Genomic DNA, 23,907 nt, shown 5'->3' on the forward strand with positions numbered 1-23,907 from the left:
CTATTATTGCTTTAGCATTTAGACAGTGGAGGAGTATTGTGAGTGTTTTCGTCATTTCTTCTAGTTTATAATCACAGTTTTAGCTTTATTTAAGATTAGAATCAACAGGAATACACACAGAGAGACTGGTAGACATATAATGAAAAGAGACCATGTGAAATTGGCCAAGTTGTAACAATGACGGGAGAAAAAAAGCTTTGATACCAAGTTAAACTGTTCTGTTCTGATATCAGTGATGACAACAAAAGCTAGTTCTGCCCATACACTTGTAATATTTTCATGTTCTTCTTGGTTCACTCACAAACATTTGGGGCGGGGGGGTATACAAGAGGGTTACCTCGGCAACCGGAGCCTGGAACGTCCACTAGCAACCAACTGTCAGCTACCGAGAGATGGATGATGAGCAAATCGTTTTATTAGTGGATGGGGCTTTAGGTTCAGTTTTAGGTTCGGAGATAATGAAATAACTGTAGTGTAGTGACGTCCTCACAGGTAAAATAGGCCCCACACTGTACGTGGGGACATTAACCAGCAGCATGACAGCTTTGTTTAGCTCTTCTTATGCATCTATGTATATGTGTGCGCTTGTATATGCATTTACTTGTGACTTAATGAGCGTGTTTTGGTTGGGGGAGCCCGACCATGTTCGACACAGCCTTTTGCCTTCGTTCTTTGTGCGTGTGTGTGCATGTGTTTGTGTGTGTGTGTGTGTGTGCGTTTGTGGAGCGGTACGTCTGCGTGCTTGTACATCCATGTTGATTCCTATATCTGCATACATTACTCCACCACTCTGTGCAGCCTGTGTGCCTTGATCTGTTGGGTAGTTTTGTCCGACTGCCTAGCCACATGTGTGTTTGTGTGTGTGTGTGTGTGTGTGTGTGTGTGTGTGTGTGTGTGTGTGTGTGTCCCAGCCAGGAGTCAGCAGCAGACCTCGTCCTCGACACCCACTCACACTCCCTCCAGCTGACTGGCACCATGGCAACCAAAAGATCCAGCCAGCCGAGCAGGCGAGGTAGCTAAGGCCTGTGTGTGTGTGTTCTCATGTCCGTATTTGTGTGTTAAGGTGGGTCTCACTGATTTGTTTCTTCAGTCACTCCGTGTGTGTATGTGTATATGGGGGACATTTACATATTTGTGTGTAAAATCTCTTTCTGTCATTCCCATACGTGCTTATGTGCGTGAGAGGGAACCCATATGCATTTGTGTGCGTGGTGAATGTTCATTTAGGCATGCAGTGGTATGGCCGTGTGTGTGTGTGTGTGTGTGTGTGTGTCTGGAGGCGTGTATGTGGATGGGGGAGTCGTTTGGCCGTTGGTCGGTCAGAATGAGGATTTTTTTTTTTTTTTCATGGATGCATCATGTAAGCATTAGGAAATGGAGGCAATTTACTCCTCACCTCCCACCACTATGGGCAGCACAGTTATTTTTAATCCAGATACAAAAAAAAAAAAGTTAGTGCAATGTTGTAGTTTGTCGATAATCTAGAGATTCAAGATTCAAACTCTGGAACTAAAATGAATAGTTCACCATTCTGGTATTTATTTATTAATATCTTTAGATAATGAGTTTATGAGCTAAATAAGAAAATGTAAGCCATTTGCAGATATAAAGCTAGCACTGAATTAGCCGGCCTTCACATACACACTGGAAGCAGGGGAGACAGCTCGCTGTTCAGGTGCAGCAAAATCATCAGTGTAGGTTTCGTCCCAGTTTGGGACAGTTCCTTCAGCAGCTGCAGGGCCTCCACAAACCGACAGTGAAGATTTCACCACTTGTATTTGGTGTGTGTGACAAACTGGAAAAGAGAAAGAGGAAGAAAAAGAAAAAGAGGACAGTTTCATAGAGAAGGAACTCTAAGAGGCCCAACTCTGGACGGCCTCGGACACGACTAACATACCCACACAGAGGGCATAAAATCTGCCTGGACATTAAAAAAATAATCCCCACACTGTAATGTTAAGGGATTTGCCTTTGTTTGTGTGTAACAGGTTCTACATCCCACCTTCACATGAGAAGCAAAACCGTAAGAACTAGGACAGTGACGACTCGTGCATTGATTGCGTAAATACACTGATTTGTGTGGAATATGTCGACACAATTCGTCCCTAGGTTCGGTGCCGACCGCAACCAGATGACCAAAAGACATAAGGCCTGAATGTCAACCATGGGACTTCTTTAAACAGAGACACAAAGTTGCACGCACAGTAAAAATGAAAAACCCAGCACTGTAGCACAGCCGCTCCAAAAAGATCCGCCGGCTTTTCAACTTGGGTTAGTATTTAAAATATTACAGTTTATTCTGAGTATTGTGTATTAATGACATAATATACTAAGCAACATATTTACCTAACTGGGACTACACTGAATAAACACTGGGTTAATGTTTGAAAGGGTTTCTTTATGTATAAATCTGTTGTTAAGATTATGGTTGTGTCAAAAGAAAATAATCAGTCTAATCTTAATAAAACCAGTATATAAGATCATTAGATCAACACTGAAGTTAAGTGAACATGCTTCATCAATGTCAATTCATTTGACTACATATTTCTATGCATGTATATAGAATCTGAGTAGAGTATTAATTATTCCATCTATCTTTTGTGCGAACTGAACATTTTTAAATGTAGAAAACATGACTATATAAGTGTCCACTGTTATTGTGCTATTTATCTTTATTTGAATAAATGAACAGAGTCAGTAAGGAGCTTATAACCCACTGGTCACAGGCTTCACAGGTACAAGCTGCTGCATTAGTTAACATTTTCTAACTTTGTCCCACAGGACACTTTGCTGCTGAGCTGTAGAGGTGTTCTGAAATCTTTAAACTCATTAACGCCGTCCTTGTTAAAGTGGTTGCACTGAGTATAATTCCCTTCAAACAACAGTTGGTTTCCCACCAGCTGCCTTCGACAGGGCCCAGACACTGGCCTCCCGGACAACGGCACGCAGAAACGACAGAAAGGGGGAGCGGGAGAAGAAACTAGAATGTTTTGAAACACACTTTCACTTCCCATGGTGGAAGGTTATTTTCATCCTCTTTGGTTGAGTTTTTCTTTTTTTCTCTCCATTGCCTTATTCCTACGGGGAAAGCCAGGGGCCTTCAGATAACACACACGGGCACAAACATAACGGCCCAGTTTGGACAACACACACACAAAGTTCATTTTTTCTCTATCTTAGAAAATGTCTGTGCATTTTGAGAATACAGTCCTTGATTTGGATGAAACCATGAAGCCCTTTTATTAATATCAAGACATTTTATAATGTTTCTCAACATAACCCCATGCTCACAGCGAATTAATTCATGTTGTACTAGATGAGACTAGATTATGAATTCACTAGTAGCGTTCTTTCATCACATTAATAATGAAAATGAAATACAAAAATGCCTTGTCATCAATTGTCCTTATTATTTATTTGAGATATTTTCTAATGTTAAACTCTGTGATGAGATTGTATTTAAAAAAGCGGATGGGATGTAATCAAAATGTTTTATTTTGAAGTATTTCAAATCAGATGGATTAAAAGAATTTTACTTTTTCAGTGTGCAGCTTTAGATCGGTTTCAAATTCAAACATCATCACACAGTTGTACAGACAAATGGATGTTTTCTGCAGGGAGCCCTTTAAAAACAACAGTTGTTGCTTTAATTGTGAGCTACAGTATGTTGTGTAGCTCCTGTGCGGAGCAAACAGGCCTGACCTCGGACCACCTGGACGGTGAAAGCTGAGCAGCAGGAGAGAGTCATGGGGCTGTTTAGCCTTTATGTCCCAGAAGAGGTGAACTGATGAAGCACAAGCAGCAAATAGCACCAGTGCTCTTTTATTTGAACAGCGCTGTAATACTGTACTGACAAAACTGGAGTTCAGTTGGTGACTATGAGGAATGTGGTTTCATGTGTGTGATCAGTTTTTAGGCAGCTTGTATTGTCTGCAGTTAACTGTTTTCTGTTAGTCTGTAGTCTGTTGTTCTCTTTGTCTCACAGCTCTTCTCTGGAGACCACCAGAAGACTGTTGTCTTGATCTGTGTGTATGTGTGTAAGAGAGAGAATGTGTTGACACCACATGTTCTCTGAGGAGCCGCTAAAACAGCTCTCACACTCACTGTTCGCCAACACGGAAACAGTGAACACAGAAAGACACACATCAGAGACTCAACCCATCAGAAAAACAAGCATATGCATGTTTGTTTCTTTATGAAGACATTTTGGGACATAATGCATTCCCCTGCATCTTAACACTTCATAGTCACAAGTAATTATCTGCCCCTAACCCTAACCCTAACATAATTCTACTCTGAACCCTCAAACTGGAGGCCAGGTGCATGAAGCCTCGCCTTTGTTTTTTCCTTGACACTGTGTCAAGGAAACTTTTCTTTGTTTTGAACGTAGTGTTCACTGTTTGTCGTTATTTTTGGTGCCTTCCTGTTCCCGTGTGTACTCCATGGATTCTGTATCTTTTTTGGTGTAGAATCAAGTTGGTAGTATAGACCCCTTCATGGCCGGCGTGACTGTGACGTCACAATGTTAACTGGAGGCAAAAAAGAGGGAAGCTTGAGACGAACACTGTCACTTTCTACCACGAAAATGTTGTCTCTAAAACGCTAATGAAGTTTTGTCACATATCAGCCACTGCCAGTCGCAGACAACTTTGGTTTGACTTTGGCGATTAAAAGAAAGGATTGGATAGAGATAATCAACGTGCACACTTCATATCAGTTTCAATTGATATGTAATGCATCATCAGTTTCTGCCTGGATAACGTTATGGGTTAGAAGAAATCATGACTGAAATTATGTTAAGTTAATCCTTATTTAGGGGATTCTTATTACACATTAATGCTAATGCTAACCGCCCGGTAACACAAAGTTAGTTGTGTGTTTCAAGGGAGTCCAAGCAAAAATTGCATTTACCATGTTACCCTCCACAGTGGTTCCACTTACTTCTTGTAATATCATTGTTGGAGAGGCTTCAGTTGATAAAGACATCCCCTCTGTGTATGCATTTCCTCATTCATTCGTGCCAAAAAAAAGTCCATTGAAATATGCTAACCACTGTTTACAGGCTAAAGTGTTTGAGACTGTTTGCTTCCAGTTAAGCCCCACCCTTCAAATAAGTCAAGGTAAGTCATGTTTATAAACCATGAAGAGGTCCAACTACCACCTCGACAAGCATCCATATTGCAGAATTTATAAATTACTGCCTGACAGACTTAATTTTTCACAGCAAACTTCTTCGGCACTTCAGCAATACTTCTTTAAACGTCCTCAAATGCATCACCTCAGTGTTGCGTTCAACTTTGTAGCTGTCCACTTTACCCATATCGCTACAACAGATTAAGATTACATTGTCATTTCTCTTCTTGTGCGTGCGCTGTTAAACAATCCTGAATGGGACTGTATGGAAAAATGTCATAAATTTGTTAAATAGTTTGACTGGGGATGCAGCTTTCATTCCCTGGTGACAATTCAAACTACAATTATGGCTCCCATCCAATTGGATGAAGGCCTAGGCCTGTTATCCTAAAATAACTGACTGGGAGTGTTACTTTATTAGGACGTATCTCAGAGCACTAATGTTGATGAGTCAAAGTAACTCACTTTACTGTATGTAGCTCAGTCTGTCTGTATCAGACAACAGTTATTCTGAATTACTCTAAAGCTTCAGCGCTCTGTTGTTGTGAAGTGAAATAAACACTGTTGACATTTTGTATCTCTTCCAGGAGCCAGTGTTGGTGTCAGTTCACTATACAAATCTGAGCTCACAAAGTGGAGCTATTAAACTCCATCATCACACTGCAATAAACATGCATACACCCACAGCTATACAGATGTATACCGTTATATGAATGCACATACAAAAACAAATTCCTGCAATCCTCCCACATACACTACACTGCGGATGTTCACTGACCTAACTGCGACTGACTGATAATGGAGGTGAGTTTAGCTCAGGTGGTGGAGCATGAAGAATGACTTGGCCAATAATTATAGGGTCGGTGGCTTGGTCTTTGGGTCTTCGTGTTCACATGTTTTTGAGCAGGGCTGGATCTGCTCTCAAATGTATGTTTATGGGGGGGAAAAAAAAGTAAAACGTTTTATGCAGTCACAAGTCACAAATTTTCATTTGAAATGTATCATCATTCTTCAACTTTCTCATTGTCATTAATAACTTGACTTGCACCTGCGTGAAACAGAGCATTTACAGACTTCCATGTAAAATACAAAAAATGAGAGGCATGCACAGTAAATGATATGCTAAAGCCACCACGCACCTAAACCAACCTCCATCTATTTGGAGAACATCCAGCCCCTCATTCAGTGGTTAAAATCGCTTTCATTGCTTTTTTTCAATAGAGCCTCAGCTGACTCACTGAGGCTGTTTAACTGTTTAATGACATGACAGGGAAAATAATTCATTTCTGATACTGTTATACCTGGCCTTTGGTCCATATACTTTCCATCCAGATGGGACAAGCAAATCTTTCTTCTATGTGGTTGAGAGGACACTCAAAAATCATAGCACTGACTACATTGACATGGCCAATATTTCTTCAGCCTGATTAAAATAATTCCAATGCCAATTTACTTACATGGACGAACTAATCTGATAAGATTAGGTGCTAATAGTTCCTTACTGACCAATTATGTGTTCTTATGGAGCTGGTTACGTGACAAATTTTTAGGAGTGTCAATGTAAATGTTTACCTTACTGACTATACTATGTATATATATATATATAATTATTATTATTATTTTTTTTTTTTTTTCAGCTAAGCTCTACCTGTGTTGTCTAAGTCATGGATGAGCTGGGTCATCCTCATCCTCTGACCACAATAATTGGCAAATAATAATACAGTGTCTCAGTCAGTACTGAGACTGTAAAGAAAAATGTTTACACAGGTCAGACTTAACATTATAGTCACAGACAGGTGAAGTGAATAACACTGAGTATCTCTTTTTTGCAGGAAAGAGGGGCAGACATAAGTATCTGAGCGAGTTTGATGAGGGACAAATTGGCATCTCCACAGCTGTAGATCTCGTGAGGTGTTCCTGGTCTGCAGTGGTCAGTATCTATCAAAAGTGGTCCAAGGAAGGAACAGTAGTGAACTGGCGACAGGGTCATGGGCAGCCAAGGCTCACTGAAGCATGCGGGTAGTGAATGCTGGCCCATGTGGTACCTTAGCTCAGACTGCTGATGCTGGTTTTGATAGAAAGGTCAGAATAAATACACAGTGCTTTGCAGTTTGTTGCATATGGTGCTGAATAGTCATAGACCGGTCAGACTGAATGCAGCAACAATAAGCACATGAGCATCAGAACTGGGCCACAGAGCAAAGGAAGAAGGTGGCCTAGTCTCATGTGCTGGACAAACAAGTCTGATCTATGGAGGCCCCACCTTACAGGACTTAAAGGATCTACTGCTAACATCTTGGTGCCAGAAAACACCGCACACCTCCAGGGGTCTAGTGGAGTTTATGCCTAGACAGGAAAGGGCTGTTTTGGCTGGAAAAGGGGACCAACACAATATTAGGAAGGTGATCCTAATGTTATGCCTCATCAGTTTATGGTGATCTTTTGGTATGTGTGTGTGTGTGTGTGTGTGTGTGTGTGTGTGTGTGTGTGTGTGTGTGCACTCTTGTGTTTGACCACAGCTATTCTTGATCAGTACTGATGTTAAGCAATAAAAATCTCAATCATCAGCATTTTAACTGCACGAGGCTTGTTATCAGCAAATGATCACATGGGACAGTTAGTCTTTCCTCACTGGGGTTGAGATTAAATTAGATTTTTATCATGGTGTTTTTATTAGGATGAGGAAAAGGAATTAACATGTTTTCTTTTTAAAACAAAATTTGTCAGCACTGGATGGTTTCAAATCCCGTTGGCCTGAGCTTAAAATGATTGCAATTCCCCATCTATGTAGGAGACTTGTGGCTGTGTAGCTGCTTTTCACCAAATATGTAATCACAAATGAACTCCACACATTAATAAATATAACGCCGAACAAAACAGCTCCAGTAGGAACATGATGTGAACGGTCACATGGAGCGGTGTTCCTCTTTAAGGCTGATAGAGGATGCTGTGCTGGGGGGAGTGTTTTCAGCTGCCTGGGTCGGTGCCAGCTTCCTTATTTTTGTATGTACTGTTGCTGTTTCTGCAGCGTGTTATGGGCTCTTTTGTGACGCTGCACGGCTGCTGGACGCCCCAGATAAGAATCAACTTGAAAAACTATTAAGGTGTAGGTCTGTGTTGGGTAATATATTGCCGCTGAAAAAGCTGGAAAACTCAAGTCAGATGAAAGCTACAAGATAAGCCAGATCATTTCACTGCAAAACATCCAACCTCGCTCCTCCTCAACTTAAACATTAACGTCAGTTTCCTCTGAATCTCAGAATCTGGTTCTGTAATTTAGCTCAAATGCCTGAACTCACTGTACTTAAAGAGGTCTTTGAGTTAGAATCTTGCATTAAATGTCTCAGTTACATCAAAGGTAAGTCAGTAAAATAAATGATCACATCGTGGCTTGCTAATTTGTTTATTGTGTTGTAAAACAGACAATGCAGGTTTATTTGTATATCACCTTTAATAACATGAAGCACTTAATATACGCCACTAAATGTCATAAAAGAAACATAAAAGTAAATAATACAATCAAATGGAAGATAAAGCCAAACCAAAACAGACACAGCGTGGTAAAGGGAAACGATTCAGTTCAGTTAGATGGAAGTAGCATTTCTCCTCAGAGTTTTTTTTTGGGGGGGGAGGTGTTTATATTGTAACTTTTTGGACAGTCTGCAGATGCGTCCCAGATCGCCTGAGAGGTTAGAAAACTGTTCATAACAGAGCAGCAGATATGAGATTAGCTGCAGCTTGAAACCATTCAGTGTACAGTTTTTCAAACCACTTTTCTGACAAACAGGAAGACAAGCCAAAGATGATCTGTGAATGGGCCTCATGCGGTCTGTCTTGGTCTCAGTGTGCATCTCTAAAAACCTACTAGAGATAAAAGCTACGGAGGCATAAGAATTTAAAACTCTTGTGTGATCTGCGTTCATGACCACACCAAGATGCTTGTGGGTTCGGGGGTTTTGACAACAGAGATTTGTTGAGAGTTTTTACTGTCTTAATAGGTAAGAAACATGCCAAGAATAAACCCACATTTGGAATTAGATTGATGAAACACATTAAATAGGTGGGGAATAGCAGAAAGAAAAAAAAACACACACACATAAAATGAAATACAAAGCAGTGCAGGGATATTTGACATGCCACATTGCCATCCCGTTGAGTTCATGCATCAAAGATTTTCCTGCTCAAAAAAAAAACAAAAAACTCGCCAACAAAAACAGCACTTCAACACAAACAAATTTAACCTGATTGATTTCTTCTTAAATATTCAGAACTGGTGCTGTTCTGTATGCTGCCCTGAAGCGGGGCAAAGAAATAGTGAATTCTTTTCATTCTTTTTTTCCCGTTCATTTACTTTTCTTTTTCGTGTAAACTTATTTCGCCCTGTTTTGACTTGATCCTCTCTTCAGCCTGTTACACCCCCTGTTGACTCGCACGGTTTGGCACCACAATGCGCAGCGCGTTTCGGTCATTTTTTTCTTTTTTTCTTTTTTTTTCTTTTCTGACACTTCCTGCTTTTGGAGGTTCGAGCTGCAGCGTGCGTGTCCCGTCAACTGAGGCCGGGCCGAGACTGTCAGCTGTGCCTCAGTGAGTATTTAGGAGTGCATCCGCGATATCGTACCGGCGTCGCACCTAATGGCTTGTTTGAGGAGAGAGGAAATGAAGCGTAGGGCTGCGCTTTAACGGTGCCACAGAGAGGACCGACGTTCAGGACTCAAACAGGTGTCTGGTGGTCTCCCGTCAGCCTGTCAGCCCGCTGGAGGAGCACAGATAGAAACAGGACACTAGATTCTGCGCTCATTCTTTCTTTCTTTCTGTTAAAAAGCTAAATTAGCTTCCATTCAAAGCCTTTGTAACCCCCCATTTTGAGCTTGATGGTGATGGAGACCCGACAACCGAACCAGAAAAAACATCTTTTAATATCGTCTTTTTATTTTATTTTCTGAAGGGAGAACGTTACCGAGTCCCCATTTCTTTCTTTCATTCTTTCTTTCTTTTCTCCGTCAGAGGAGGAAGAGGAGGTGGTTGAAGAGGGGAGGCGGTGACCGACACCCCCCACGGGACAGGCCGACAGACCCACGCTGCTAACAGGTGTGTCTGAGGAGAGCACTCCGCTCCAGTCTGCACCGTCCGGCCGGTCCGCCCCCTTCCCTCTTTGCCTCCCGGTCCCTTCCTCCGCTTCATTGTCGTTGCTGAAATTGCACCCAAACGCAGGAGTTATTTGTTTTGTCGTTTTGGCATCCCAGCGGTGAGCGCTTGATCTTTTCCTCTTTCCTGTCCAATGGTGCGTAAGAGCCGAGAGGAGTGAGGAAGAGCAGGTGGGCTCCAAACGGTTCATTTTTTTAGACGTTCATTGACCAAACGAATGGGACTTTGTGGCTAGGTCTTTCCTTGGAGACAATTTGAATGGTCGGGACTTGTCGTTTTAGAGATTAGAGAGACGTCTGAAGAGTGTGGTTGGATTCTTTTTTTTTTTTTTTTTTTTTTTTGTCACCAGATTTGTCGCTTTGGGCTGATTTCGCCCCCTGGTGAAAAGGCAGCGAGCCGCCGTTTGTCCCGTGGTTCTGGTCGTTAGCCCATCCCAACCGAATTTTAACGGACAACAACAAAGTGGGTCTTTTTTTTTTTTTGTCCTGCAGGACTCCCCTCCTTTCATCATGACAACGAGAAAAGCCAGCAGCGTGGGGGACGCGGTCACCACCTCCACTGCCAACAATCTCCAGAGCCAGCACAGGAGCCGGAGTCCCAGCGGCTACAGCGGCGGGGCTCCGGCGGAGGCGGCGGCCGGAGTGACGGAGATGTTCGGCGAATTTCAGGACTGGTGCCTGCGGACGTACGGGGACTCCGGCAAGACCAAGACCGTGACCCGGCGCAAGTACAACAAGATCCTCCAGACCCTGCTGCAAGGGGACGAGGAGAACAGCAACGGGGTGTTCCTGCACGACAAAAGCAACAACCACATCAACGCCAAATTTAAATTCTGGGTCAAGTCTAAGGGCTTCCAGGTCGGGACGCTGCAGGACGGGAAGAACGGCTCGTCGGACAGACCGGTGCTGTACGTCCCCATCAAGGCGACGGTTAGTGCATCTTCCTCTTTTCCTCTGAGCTCCGTGCGTGTGTTTGTCCCGTTTTCATGATGTGCGTGCGTGTCCGCCACTTCCAGGCTTCATTTGCCTCCAGGAATAAGACGCGTATGTTTGTGCGTGTGTGTGTCTGTGTGTGTGTGTGTGTGTGTGTGTGTGTGTGTGTGTGTGTGTACAGCCGGAAGCTGCATGCGAAATAACTTTCCTTGGCTCGGTGCCACGGCCACGGAAAACACCTGTTCCACGGAGCCGAGCCCATGAGTGGTTTTGTGCCGGTAGGCTGATCATTTCACCTGCAGAAAAAACACCCACAGAATTTGCTCACGTTCCTTTCTGAAAGTTGTGCTTCTGTTAGTAAGGGCTGGTCATTTAGATTAGTTTATTCTATAATTCATTCTTTTATAATGTACTGCAAGAAAAGTGATCACACAATATTTAAGACGTGATCCACCAAACATACTGTAAAAGCTGCCAGTAAAAAGATGCATTAGATCTGCATCAAAAAAACTGGGGTTGATTACATATTCCTGATAAGCAATAGATCAGGAGATTTGTTTCCAGCAACATTAAGATATATCAACAGTTTGTCAACATGACAGGATATATATTAGACTGCATGTTTAGGAGCAAGATATAGCCTACATTCATTAAAGGATGCTCTGAAGTATAATGACAGGAAGAGTCATATAAAGCACCTGGGCCATTAAAACATAGTACTTAGTGTGATCAGACTCTCCTTTGCCTGAGGTGCACTAGGTTGTTGAGATCTCTATTCATTCCCTCTGTTGATTTAGGCTGCCACAGCGTTTTCTGCCTCTTCATGTTGTCCAAGCCCGCCTTGATGCCGTGGAGTTGGACCATCTGTTGCACGGCCCCTTGTTCTTCTTGTCTAGGTAGTCGTTAATGATCTGGCTGGATGCTGGAGCTTGCTGTCCCGCAGCAGAATGAATTTGGACGTCACGTCTTTGATAAGAATATAAACAGCTAAAATTCCGCACAGCGTTAAAAACAGGCGTGAAATGAAGTGGACGGGAGGTTGTGAAGTAAACACGCCAGGCGTCTACAGCTATATTCATCATCCCTAGGTCCAGGTGTTGACTTGATATAACTTGCGAAACAGGTGCGATGCTTTTAGAGAAAGCTGCTTGTGACGCTGAGGTGAGAAAATGTAAGAAAACGTAAAAACTTCAAGTGTAGACACATTGGGATTGTTTCAGAAAAAGCGTTGTATAGGCTTCACAAACAGCATAAAAATAATTAAGAAATGAATCAACCATCAAGATAAATGTTAATTGTAACACTAGATTTGTCCTAACACACAAGAGCGTAAGAGTTACTGTCTGTGCTTACATTCACAAAATGTTGTGTCTTTTTGCCCGTATTCCGTTTTAGGAATGAAGGTTATGAGTCTGACGTACTGCAAGTACAGTATGTGGTAAAAGCTAACTTAGAACTGAGGTCTAAATTAAAAACTGCAGAGCCTCTTGAGTGGTTGTTAAAGCGGTTGATTTGGATTGAGCACATAGTAAGGCCCCGTCTGTTGTACTGACTCAAGTGCTGTGTGGAAGAACTTTATAGAACTGGGAGGATATTTCTGTTGTGTAGTTTCATAAAGCTGGTCTAAGCATTTAGTATTTGTATGTGTACATCACAGAGCTATTGTAAAATATTCAGGTCTGTTGACTGGTTATTTATTTTGTTAAAACTGTCCAGCTCTAAGCCTTTTATTTTATTTTGCCAATTGAGCTAAAATACTTAGTTTCTTTACTATGAAGAGGGGTCCACTGTTTTATAGACGTTCAAGTCATTTAGAAATAACTCAGAGGTCATTTTTCAGGTACATAGTCATATATTGGGTTGATTTAACAGTATATTGTACTCATTACAGTTGCACAGTGACCTTGTTTTCTAGGAAAACACAAGTAAGATAATAAAAGCCTTTATGAGTCACCGGGGGAGGATGTGTTATTTACAAAACACATGAAAAATTAAGCGTTTATAGGAAATCTCTGTTGAACGCAGATGTTACTCAGTGTTACGCTATTCAGATCGGATTGATGGAGACATCAGAGTGTGATTTGAATGTACTGACTGTTCGCCACGTCTTTTCCGCACGAATGGCAGTATGAACAATTACAGCTATCGATTTATCGATGCACGTTCATGCGCATGAGAGTACACGCAGCGTTTTCTTGCGACACATTCCTGCTGTTTGTCATGGATTTTTTTTTTTATATTTCTAAACATTTTCAATATTTTTCAGAGGTGGCTTGGTAAACAGTGTTCAGATATTTTACACCGAAGGACTCAGACCTTCTCTGCTTTACACTCATTGTGTGTTAATGTGTGTGGACAGTGAGGGGTGACCCTGACCTACATGCTAAGTAATTTTCAGAGGAGACGGCACTTGTTGACAGTGGAGTGCAGTGGACATGAATGAAAGGAAAGAGAGGGGCTAATACAAATGATTCAGTCCAGTCCACCTGTAATCTAACCACTAATTGAATGTAGTGCTGTAGTCTCAAACAGATTGTGGATTCAGCTCAGATGTTGCATCAGTGGACAGCTCTGTTTAAATCATTCTTGGCATCGTGTTGTTCAGATCGTTAAACAGACATGTAGCTGTAACGCAGGAGAGTGGAGGAGATGAAAGAAGGATTTGAGGTGCTGGTTGGCATGGTTACCGCTCAGCTAATTTCACCCTGTCCCGTATCGTTTCATATTCAGATTAAAATCTGGAGTATTGCTGGCAGGACTGTGAATCTTCACACAGAGTTTATCTTCAGTAATCCTCCCTCCTCACTCGCTCTCTGTCTCTCAGTGTTTCTGTTGAGTCTGTTCAGTATCTGAGGATTCGGCTGTTTAGACTAGGGTGAAAGAGAGAGAGAGAGAGAGAGAGGTCCCTCCTGTTTTCACGTGAACCTACTGTGTGTGTGAGTGACAAGTGTGGATGTCTGTGAACTATTCTAATCCTCAACATAACTAGGCTGATGGTAGAAAGAAGTGTTAGTCAAGTGTTAGTCATTTCCATGAAATAATATTTTTTCTAAAAATTTTAGACTTAAATATGAGAATACTTTTATAATTAACTTCACTAGTTATATTCAGAAATACACATTGTTTAATGTGTACCGTTTATTCTTTCATATCTACAGTGTTAAAATATATGATGTATTCCAGATAACAAAGTCTAAAGTCTTGGCAAGAAAGGTAGTTATGAATAAAAATAGAAATTGATGTTGATTTGAATGTTTGCACTGGTAAGACTATGGGACTGAACATTTTTCTGAGCAGGTTAAGTCCCAGATGTTGTTAGTTGCGTAGACTAGGGGGTTGTGTGTGATAAGATAAAAGTCAAGTCGATACATAATGACGTCATTAATAAAAACAGAGTAGAAAGTAATGCTTTGCAATGTTGAAATTTATATTCTTGAACTGAATACATATGCTGGGAACAGACAGCCCATGCTCCACATACTGTATACTACAGATTTATTCATTTTATTTTTATTATTTATTTTTATTTATTAGTACTCCACAGCTTGTTGTAAGATGTACTGTACTGCAGCTACAGTTCAATAACTTTGAATAATCTTCCTTCTCCCTGTTACTGCAAGTTTGAAGTTGGTGAAGTTATTAATTGACTGCTGTTAGTGTCAGCAATGCCTTTTTAGTTGAGTGTGTAATGCGATAGTATGTTGGTTGTATTTTAGGACTGATTTATATATTCTGCATGTCACAGTAGAATAGGCTTCATCTTTAGTGAAGTATTTCTACACACTTGATGGTAGTTTGCTCTAATGAACCATTGGGGTCCTCACCTGTCTTCTCTGAGGAATAGACAGCCCATCTAGATTATATTCCAAATAACAGAAAAAATGTAAGTGATTATGTAAAAATAATCCCTTTTCTCTCTCTGTAAAACTTGTTCTTAAAAGTTTTTGCACTTATTCAAATCTACATTTTTACCTAAAAACATCTCAAAACATTAGCAGGTATTTCACACAAGTTCTGAAAATAGACAGAAAGAACCCAATCAAACAAATGAGAAAATGATAACCCTTGTTTACAGTATCAGGTGCGACCCCCCCTTGTGCAGCAATAACAGCAACTAAATATTTCTGGTAACTGCTGATCTGTCGTCTGCAGCTTGGTGAAAACCTAAACCCATTCCTCAGAACAGAGCCACTTCAGTTCTAACATGTTTCCTCTCATGAACTACTTGTTTCAGGTCCTTCCATAACATTTCTGTTGGATAAAGGTCAAGACTTGGCCGTTCCAAAACATTCATTTTGTTCTTCATTCTTTTGTAGAACAGCTTGTGTGTTCTGGGTCGTGATTTTGCTCCGTGCCCCAGTTTCTCATAAGTTTCAGCTCATGGACAGAGTTCCTCACATTTTTTTTTTTTCTCAGAATTCACTGCTATAATTCAGCATTCATTGGTCCCCTGATGATGGACTAGCCCAGAAGCAGCAAAATGCAATAAAGGCCATGAGTTCAACCGCAGACTTAGCCTTGCCCATATTACTGTTGTTAATCTGAATCTTTCTAAAAACAAAACCTCACCAGCATATTACATCTCACAGAGACTGAAGTAAATGATCAAAAGAATAAATGTGTTTAGAGCCTCTTAGCTACACTGATTCAAGTGTGTTTTGTAACCACCTGCCTGTCTCCATGTCTGGATGCTATTAGCCTGCTATTTTGGTGAGCTGGATCGCCATCAGTGCCAGCACCCAGTCGCCTCATACTGGGATGATACATCTGATGTAAATATAGACGTTTAGTGAGGTGCGTTCAGATGTCTTTGCATCAGTAACAATTTGACAATCAGCATCAAAACAGGGCAGTGTTTAATAGGACTGGTTCATATATGTTATATATATTTATGTAATATATTGTTCCACTGCATCACGGTCGTCATTTAGATTCTTGATTTTGACCTTAAAAGCATAGAATGACCTGTAGGAAGAAAATGTACTGCTTCTGACTCTGAGTTGTATACATCAAACCCCAGATGCGTGTGCGAGCAAATTAATATCTGTCTTCACTTTCTCCAAAACCTCCGCAGAAGTGCATTAGAGCAAGACACCTAAACATACGCTGTAAAGTTTGTTGTTGTGCTCTGTGATTGTAAAGCCCCAAGTTAATTATATTGGGCTAAATAAATATTATTTATTGTACTTCACCTTAAGACCTTTATTGTTCTGTATGTTTCATGAACTGATCATATGAAAATATCTGACCAAGCGTGACTCAATCTCCCTCTCACTACTTCCTAATCTTGTCCGTGGCCATCCAAGACTATTAAGCATAAATCTTTGGAAACAAGTCTAATCCAAACCATCCTTGTCTCAACTATATGATTTCGTGTAAAAAGATTAAATAATTTCCCGAAACAACTGAGACTTTGTTTTGGCCCTATTTTTAGCAGTGGGTTCAACCACAATAGGATTCAACCACAATAGGTGCCTTAGTGAGTATTTCCAGGTGTGCAGTGTTTGCATTTATGCTAATGGTGGTACATGTCAGCCAGCGCAAAGCGTGGCTCATTAATGGCTTTTTAACCACCAGCAGAGCTGTTCAGGAGCACACTGAGCAACTTGACAGTCATGCTTTGGCTTTCCTGTTAGAACTTAACATAGAAAGCAAACTGTTTGGGCTCCATGTCTTTAGCAACTCAGGAAATAAACATCATATGACGCAAAGTGACAGCAGCATCTGATGTTTTTCCGAGCTGACGGTGTGTTTTAAATCTCAGTTTCCCTGTTCAGGCAGAACATCTTGTCTTGTTTGTGTGTCGTGTCCTATACCTGTTGAGTGAGGTGAGAGACACATGCCTGGTTGTGTCAAGCTACACGGGATCTTAATGCTCTGATTATGGCTCAAATCAGCATCCTGCTTTCTCTGTGTCTGCATCCTGCTGAGAGGGGTATGACCTGACTGCAGCAACAGCTGATCAGACCTCAATTGTGTTTACACACTGACACTGACACACAGATAGTGTATGTGTATGTACACACCCATGTGTGTGTGAGGTGAAGAGCTTAGAAAATGTTTAGTCCACAATATATATATACATTAAGGCTGGCAAATGCCTGGCTACTCCTGCAACCACTGTTCCATGTGAGAGACTGTTCTCAGCTGCAGCAACATTGTGCTCTCGTTGCACAATGTCAACAAGTTGGTTTGTCTTAGTAGCTGCTGAAAGAGGAGGAACAGGGTCACATTAATGTGGAGAAATGTTTGTTTAAAAAGAAGAGACAAAAAGTTGTTCACTTGCATAAGTTGTTTTGTTGAAACTGTGTTTAATGAAGACGTGAAGTGCACATATATTTCTTTCTTTCTTGAGTTAGCTTGCTCATACAAAATGAAACACGACTAAAAAAGATTAAAAATTAATGATATTTGATTGTGATTAATCGAAATTAATCTACAGCAACCCTGTGTGTATCTCTCTCTCTCTCTATATATATATATATATATACACACACACACACACACACATATATATATATATGTGTGTGTGTGTGTATATATATATATATATCACTATTTTTAGGAAAATACATAAGAACTTGGTATCACAAGGATGATGTCTAATATGAAAGATCAGAAACAATTTATTTCATTCAGGAACAAAATATCATATCAATATCTGTTCTGATGGAGGTGCTTATGTGATGACACATTTTACTCAAAAGCTTAGTGTTACATTTGGTTGTATGTGTTATCCCTGTAATAGGTTACCCCGCCTCTCATCTTGTCAGGGCCCTATATAGGCTCCAACTCACCCGTGAGTGTCTAGAGGACAAGTGGATTTAGAAGATGATAATCAGCTGTTCTTATGGAAACATTAAACTGTTCTAACTTGAATTATACATGGCAAATCTGGACAATTTGATAGACTTGGTCTTTATGGCATTTACTATTCCTTAATTAATGCTGTTTTTGACACATTATAGACGACAGAATGTATTTATCCATCAAGGCAGATTAATTCATAATGAATATAACTGTTATATCTCCTGTTCTCATTGTTATGGGCACCAGGTAATATATGTGGTTGTGTTTGGAGGTGGCTGCTGTTTAGATCACTCCTTATTTCCTTCTATTGGATCTTTTAACCAGCTCCTTATAAGGAGCAGCTTGCGACACCAGGTGTCACTGAGGTTAAATGTGCTCTGTGGTCTGAAGCCATTCACGGAAGAGCTTCCTGAGGAGGACTGCAGCGCAGAGACAAGTGTAAATTAAAAATGTTTGAACAAGGCAGCTTTAACATTTCAACACTGCAGTTTTATCAGAGTTCTAGTTCAGAGTTTATTAAATTGGAGGTAGCCGTAGCAACAGTACTTTGGCTTCATGTTGACGCAGTCTCCTGAAACAGGAATGGTACCAGACTGATGATTGTGGTGGCAAAGTGGTCTGTTGACTTGACTAATTAACATACTAAACGGGCCTAAAACTGTAGAAGCATAAGGAAGATCAGGTAACCTCTTGGAGACTCCTTGTAAATTGAATTGGCATTATATTAACTGGTATCCAGTTCTCCATAATACTGTACATTAAAAGCAGATCAAAAGCCTTGACATACCTATTGGTCCTTACTATATAATGAAATTAAAGCTACACAACCTTCATGTTGATGATTCTGATGAGTCAGGCGCCTCTGCTGTGTAGAGGGATGTTTTTGTATCCAGTTTTGGGCCTTTGCTACATATCATCATGCTCACTTTAGGTCTTCTGTTTCTTTGCACTGCTACGGAAAAAAAAGTGAACTCCTGGTGGGAAAAACTATCCTTCAATGAATTCAAGAGGGGACTTTTTAATTAGCTTAATTAGTAGTACAGCCTTCCATCTTGCTGCTGGGAGTCTTGGTTTGAGACTTGGCTGAGAAACTTGCCCCGAGGCACATGTACAGCCCTTATTAAGGTAATATACTGTGAATGCATACAGCTGTCAGACCCGTCTGTGTGTGTGCCCGATCAACATATCAGTGGAATCTCCACCGTGTCTATGATTAATATGTGTGTTTGAATTAACCTTGTAATGAAATAATGACAAGCTGTTATAAAATGTGACATTTGATCACAAACTTCACGGACACCTTACAAAGTGAATCAAGGATTCCCTTTGGGTTTTAATTGTACTGTCAATGTTCTGCAAAATCACTGGAAGTTCACAATTCACCGACACACAACATGCATATAACACACAACAACCTATGCTGCAGCAGAACTCATATAATACGTATGTTATGCTGAACAAGAAAATAAGTGCATTCCAACAAATGTCTCAAACGTCCATGTGAAGGACAGAAATATATGTCACCTTTTTATTTGACTCGCATCACACGTTTGCACGCGTTTGTGCGCATGTTCGGCACAGATCCTTCCCCAGCAATCTATGTAGGTCCTGTACCTTATGGTAGAACTATCTAAACTACATTTGACCAGGTTATTGTCAGTCACTAATTTAAATAACACCTTGAATTGAAGGCGTCATTTAGTCCATTTGGTGTCATGGTACTGATTGTGCATATCAACAGCATTTTTTTTCTCTCCCTCGATTAGACATCCCGTCTGATAGACATTCTATCCCACAGAATCTTAGTGAAGAGAAGCATCATACTATTGCAACTGCATAATCCATGTGACTAATACTAATAATAATTTTGTGCACAGGGGACGTGTGTTTAGTCTCATATGTGCAAGGCCAAATGGACACAGTACTATATATTTTGTGTTTGTTGTCTCATTTCTTCAGCCACTGCACATGTTCAGACTGGTGAAAAAACACGTGCCTAAAGCAAAAGCCCCATTTTCAATTAAATCTTCCAGCGTGAAGATTCAGACTGATGCTTTCTCCCACTGTGGGATGAATCTCATCTCATCTCAACGATTAAAACCTGAGCACTCCTTAACTTTTTTTCAGAGCTGCGATGCGACTCACCATCCAGTCATATGTGTTTTGTTTTTATTTGTGCTTCAACGCAGAGTGGCAGCTCTTGAAGGATTACATCCTATGTTGCATCATCTTTAAACGGGTGATAACATAGTGCTGTAAATGAGCATTTGAGCAACGCTTCAGCTGTGGCTGGTCACGTTTCACAGTTTAATAAATCTGTTGCCCGTAGTGTGAACACCACCTGCCTGAGTGGACTACACTGTTGTGAGCTGTTATTCTTGTGCTGGTGTGTGGTGGCATTGCTCTGTGTGATTTATCTGCTGCTCTGTTTTGTTTCTTTCTGTACTTGTTACATAGCTCTGTGCCCCACTGGCCTCGCAGTCGCAGTGGAACTGTGTTTGGGTTTTCAAATAATTTCCATTTTTTTAATTGTCCTGATCCACTCCACCTAAGGAGGGGTGGATACAAGTAGTTTTTTATGTTACTCTATGCTGGGGGCTGCTGTGGCTCAGTAAGTAGAGCCGATTGTCCACAAGCCACAGGGTTAGCCGCTCAGTCCCCAGAACATGTCACATGCTTAAGCATCCTTGAGACACTGAACTCCCAGTTGTTCCCAGTGTGTAAGAAAATGGGTAGATATGTTACGTGGAGTTACATTACTGAGGAGGACCAGGTCAGGCACAGTCCTGAAGCACCTGACGTATTCAAAGTAATTATTACTGTGTTGACATGGCCCCTAAAGACCAATTGTGTTTATACTGTCCCAGTGAGGAAATACATACAATACAGTGAGGAAGATAAACAGTATGTAATTTACTTTACTTTAAGCCCAATAAGGTCACTGCCTGTTTGTTATCAAACTGACGTGTAACACAGTGGTAGCAAAGCGTTACTCATTAATTGCTCTGTAAATGTACAATCCAATAATCAGATTTCTGCATCCCATGCATTCAGACTCAGTGTCCCATATAGTGTTCCACCCTGAGATGAGGATGACTCTGCTGCAGCCCTGATAACAGACGCTTTCTCACAATGTAAATATACTGTATGTTTGACTAAACATCAATGGTCATTGTAGTCATGTCATAGAGAAGGATGTCATGTGTGGTTTGTTTTTGTTTTTTGCCACAACTTACACTTCACTACTATTACTCTGCTACATGTGGAGTTTGAGACTCCAGCTAGAGAAGGAAATGCTGAGTGGTTTGTTGGGACTAATAATAGTTGCTATCTAGACACTAGTGTCAAGTACATGTGATGACTACTTCCCCCTCTCTGTGCTGTCTTCAGTTGGCTCAGACAATGGTTGGCTAGTTTTAGAGGAGAGTGTTATATATGGAGAGTTGCTCTGTGGTCACTGGCCTTTTTTTACATGGTGATCAGAACTATATGAAATATATACTGTATATGGCTCGTATTGTAAGAAAACAGTGTTTAGCCTTTGACCTAATGCCTGACCCGCAGGCTGAAATGCTTTAAAGGTGGTGACAAGCATAGTTGACTCTAAAACATCTTTTAAACAGGCAGATACAGACAGATATGTCGTTCACTTCTGACTGGTAACAGAAAACAACTAATATGATACAGACATACGGAATTTTACACGATTCGATTTGTTTGTCCACTGCTTTGTAGCTGACAGCTGGTTGCTAAGGGACTTTCCAGCCTCTGGTTGCCTAGGGAACCTTTCCCAACCCAAATGTTTTCCAGTATCGGTTGGTTAGTTCGACTGATGTTCTATAGCATAGTGATTTTGGTGCTAAGTGCTATAGTCAGGGATGTTTTTTTTTTGCTTTTTGGTTTGGGCAACTTGGTCCCATTTGTTGTTACCTCAACCGCAAAGTTGACATTCTAACCACAACTTTGATTACTGCTAATATGAGTGGATTTTAGTAGTCTGCAGATGTAGACAAAGGTGGTATATTCTCCAGATGAAACGGGCTAAAAAGGGACACTAGAATGACTGCGTTCAGACATTTTTCGTATAGAATAAAATATACAGTAACAATGAAAGTGCTGCACCTATTCTATTGTCTATCTCTGGTTGTGTACATAGTGTGCAGACCAGCTGATGAATCATATACAGGCAAAGAAATAAAGGAGCATCCTTGTATGACAGTGTGGTTAATTAGCTGTACTGGATTAAAAGATAAAATAAAGTGTAGGCTTACGTTGTTCAGTTACACTTTGTTAATGCTTATTCTAAAGCAGGCATTGTTTGTCTTTGTTGGCTGTAGCTGGGGGTACAGCCCATCTAGTGGTGGATAATAACTTTGCTTTAATGTCACTGCTGTACCCAAAACAAGTTTCCTCTCAGTGCTTTGCTAATGTTTAACATCTGCGTGTGTCTCTCTGTTAATTAGCTTTCCTCACATCTGATGTGTGAAAGTGTTCAGTTCTAGGATCTGCAGGCATATGGTGTTTGTTTTATTATTTTCTGTGACCTGGCCTCTAGTTACACTTGCTTGCTTGCAATGTTAAAGACGCACAAATGAATGCTGAATGTATCCCCCTGCTGCCCTCTTGATTAGTTTTGCTGGGTGAGAGCAATACCCAAACGGCTAAAATGCAAACTGTGATATCCTCTGATGAAGGCTGCTGTCTCATTCAGATGGACCTGATACACAGAGCTGTGTTGACTTGGAAATGACTCCAATAAACCAGGCTTGTCTGCGCTCTTATCAGCACTGTAGAGGGATGGCAATGGGTATGTTTAGGTAAACAGATGGATGAATAAAACCTCTGTGTGTGCATGTGTGTCTTCTCTGTCCTCTGTTACCAACTATACAGACAATTTGTCCCAATGAGAGGAGGAGTATAAGGAGGAGGAGGAGGAGGAGAAGGAGGAGGAGGGACAGAACAGTGGCTCAGCCTACACACACACACACCACACACACAGAGTGCTGTCCGGTGCATCTGGGGGTCTGAGAGTGTGTTGTGCGTCTGCTGAAGAAGGCGCAGCTTAATTGGGATGGCCCCTTCTATCAGGCCTCAGTGATCTCTGCTACCTCAAAGAGCCCCTTATTCTGTCATTATAAAAACCCTAAATTGACAGAAATTGGTAGGACTCTGGTGTGTGTGTGTATGTGTGTGTGTGTATGTGTGTCCTACCCTGCCTTTGACCCTAACCTTTCACAAGCCTGTGTATGAGTAAGCATCTGTGCCAGGGGTTATGCGAGGGCCAGATCTTGGGTGAAGCAGCGGGCACACTGCAGGGAAACAATGGAGGCACCAAAATAATCTCTGTGATTTCTGTAAGGAACTCGGGGCTGTCCCATTGACAGAGTAACGACCAGCCTAACCGCCGCCTGGGTGATTTTAGTGACCCTCTATAAGCTTTCCTGTGACCTGCGTCTCAGTCTCTGCCAACGCTTCGAGAAGAGACAAGAGCTGCCCTGTTGAAGTTTCTCATCTTTGCCCATTTTTGTCGGGAGATCATATATTTGTTTACATTTGAACAAAACGGTCTACAGTATGTAGAAAGATGCATACAAATTGAGGACACAAGATGTCTTATATATTATTAAATTATTAATAATTTAATAATATAATATTAATTAGAATACAGAATGTGTGACACAACGAATGCACGTAAACAGTAGCTGTCATAATAAACTGAATACCTGTTAGTCCAAAAACAAACAAACGCTATTGCAGCTATTTTCTTTTCTCTGTAGACCAATCGATGAATTGATCTGTTGAAAAATAGAATGATCAGACTCTAAATCAGCTGCCACTTTCTAAAAATAGAGCTAATAGAGCTAACTGAGCATTTTGATAATTACAC

The 23,907-nt window shown here is 41.0% G+C and overlaps 1 protein-coding gene across 3 annotated transcripts in view; it reads left to right on the top strand.

Moving 5' to 3' along the window:
• Positions 1–8,507: 8,507 nt before the first annotated feature.
• LOC124996669 (nucleolar protein 4-like) overlaps positions 8,508–23,907 on the top strand; it is a 138,911-nt gene continuing 123,511 nt past the window's right edge. The window contains exons 1-2 of one of the 3 annotated variants that reach the window (XM_047569929.1): positions 8,509–9,717; positions 10,770–11,207. In XM_047569929.1, the coding sequence (XP_047425885.1) occupies positions 10,788–11,207 (420 nt within the window). In that variant the 5' untranslated portion in view covers positions 8,509–9,717; positions 10,770–10,787. Of the gene's footprint in view, positions 11,208–23,907 lie in introns of all 3 variants that reach the window. The other 2 variants (XM_047569936.1, XM_047569921.1) reach the window with 2 other exon arrangements.

Source organism: Mugil cephalus, chromosome 1 (genome assembly GCF_022458985.1).
Source record: "Mugil cephalus isolate CIBA_MC_2020 chromosome 1, CIBA_Mcephalus_1.1, whole genome shotgun sequence".
Taxonomy (NCBI): Eukaryota; Metazoa; Chordata; class Actinopteri; order Mugiliformes; family Mugilidae; genus Mugil; species Mugil cephalus.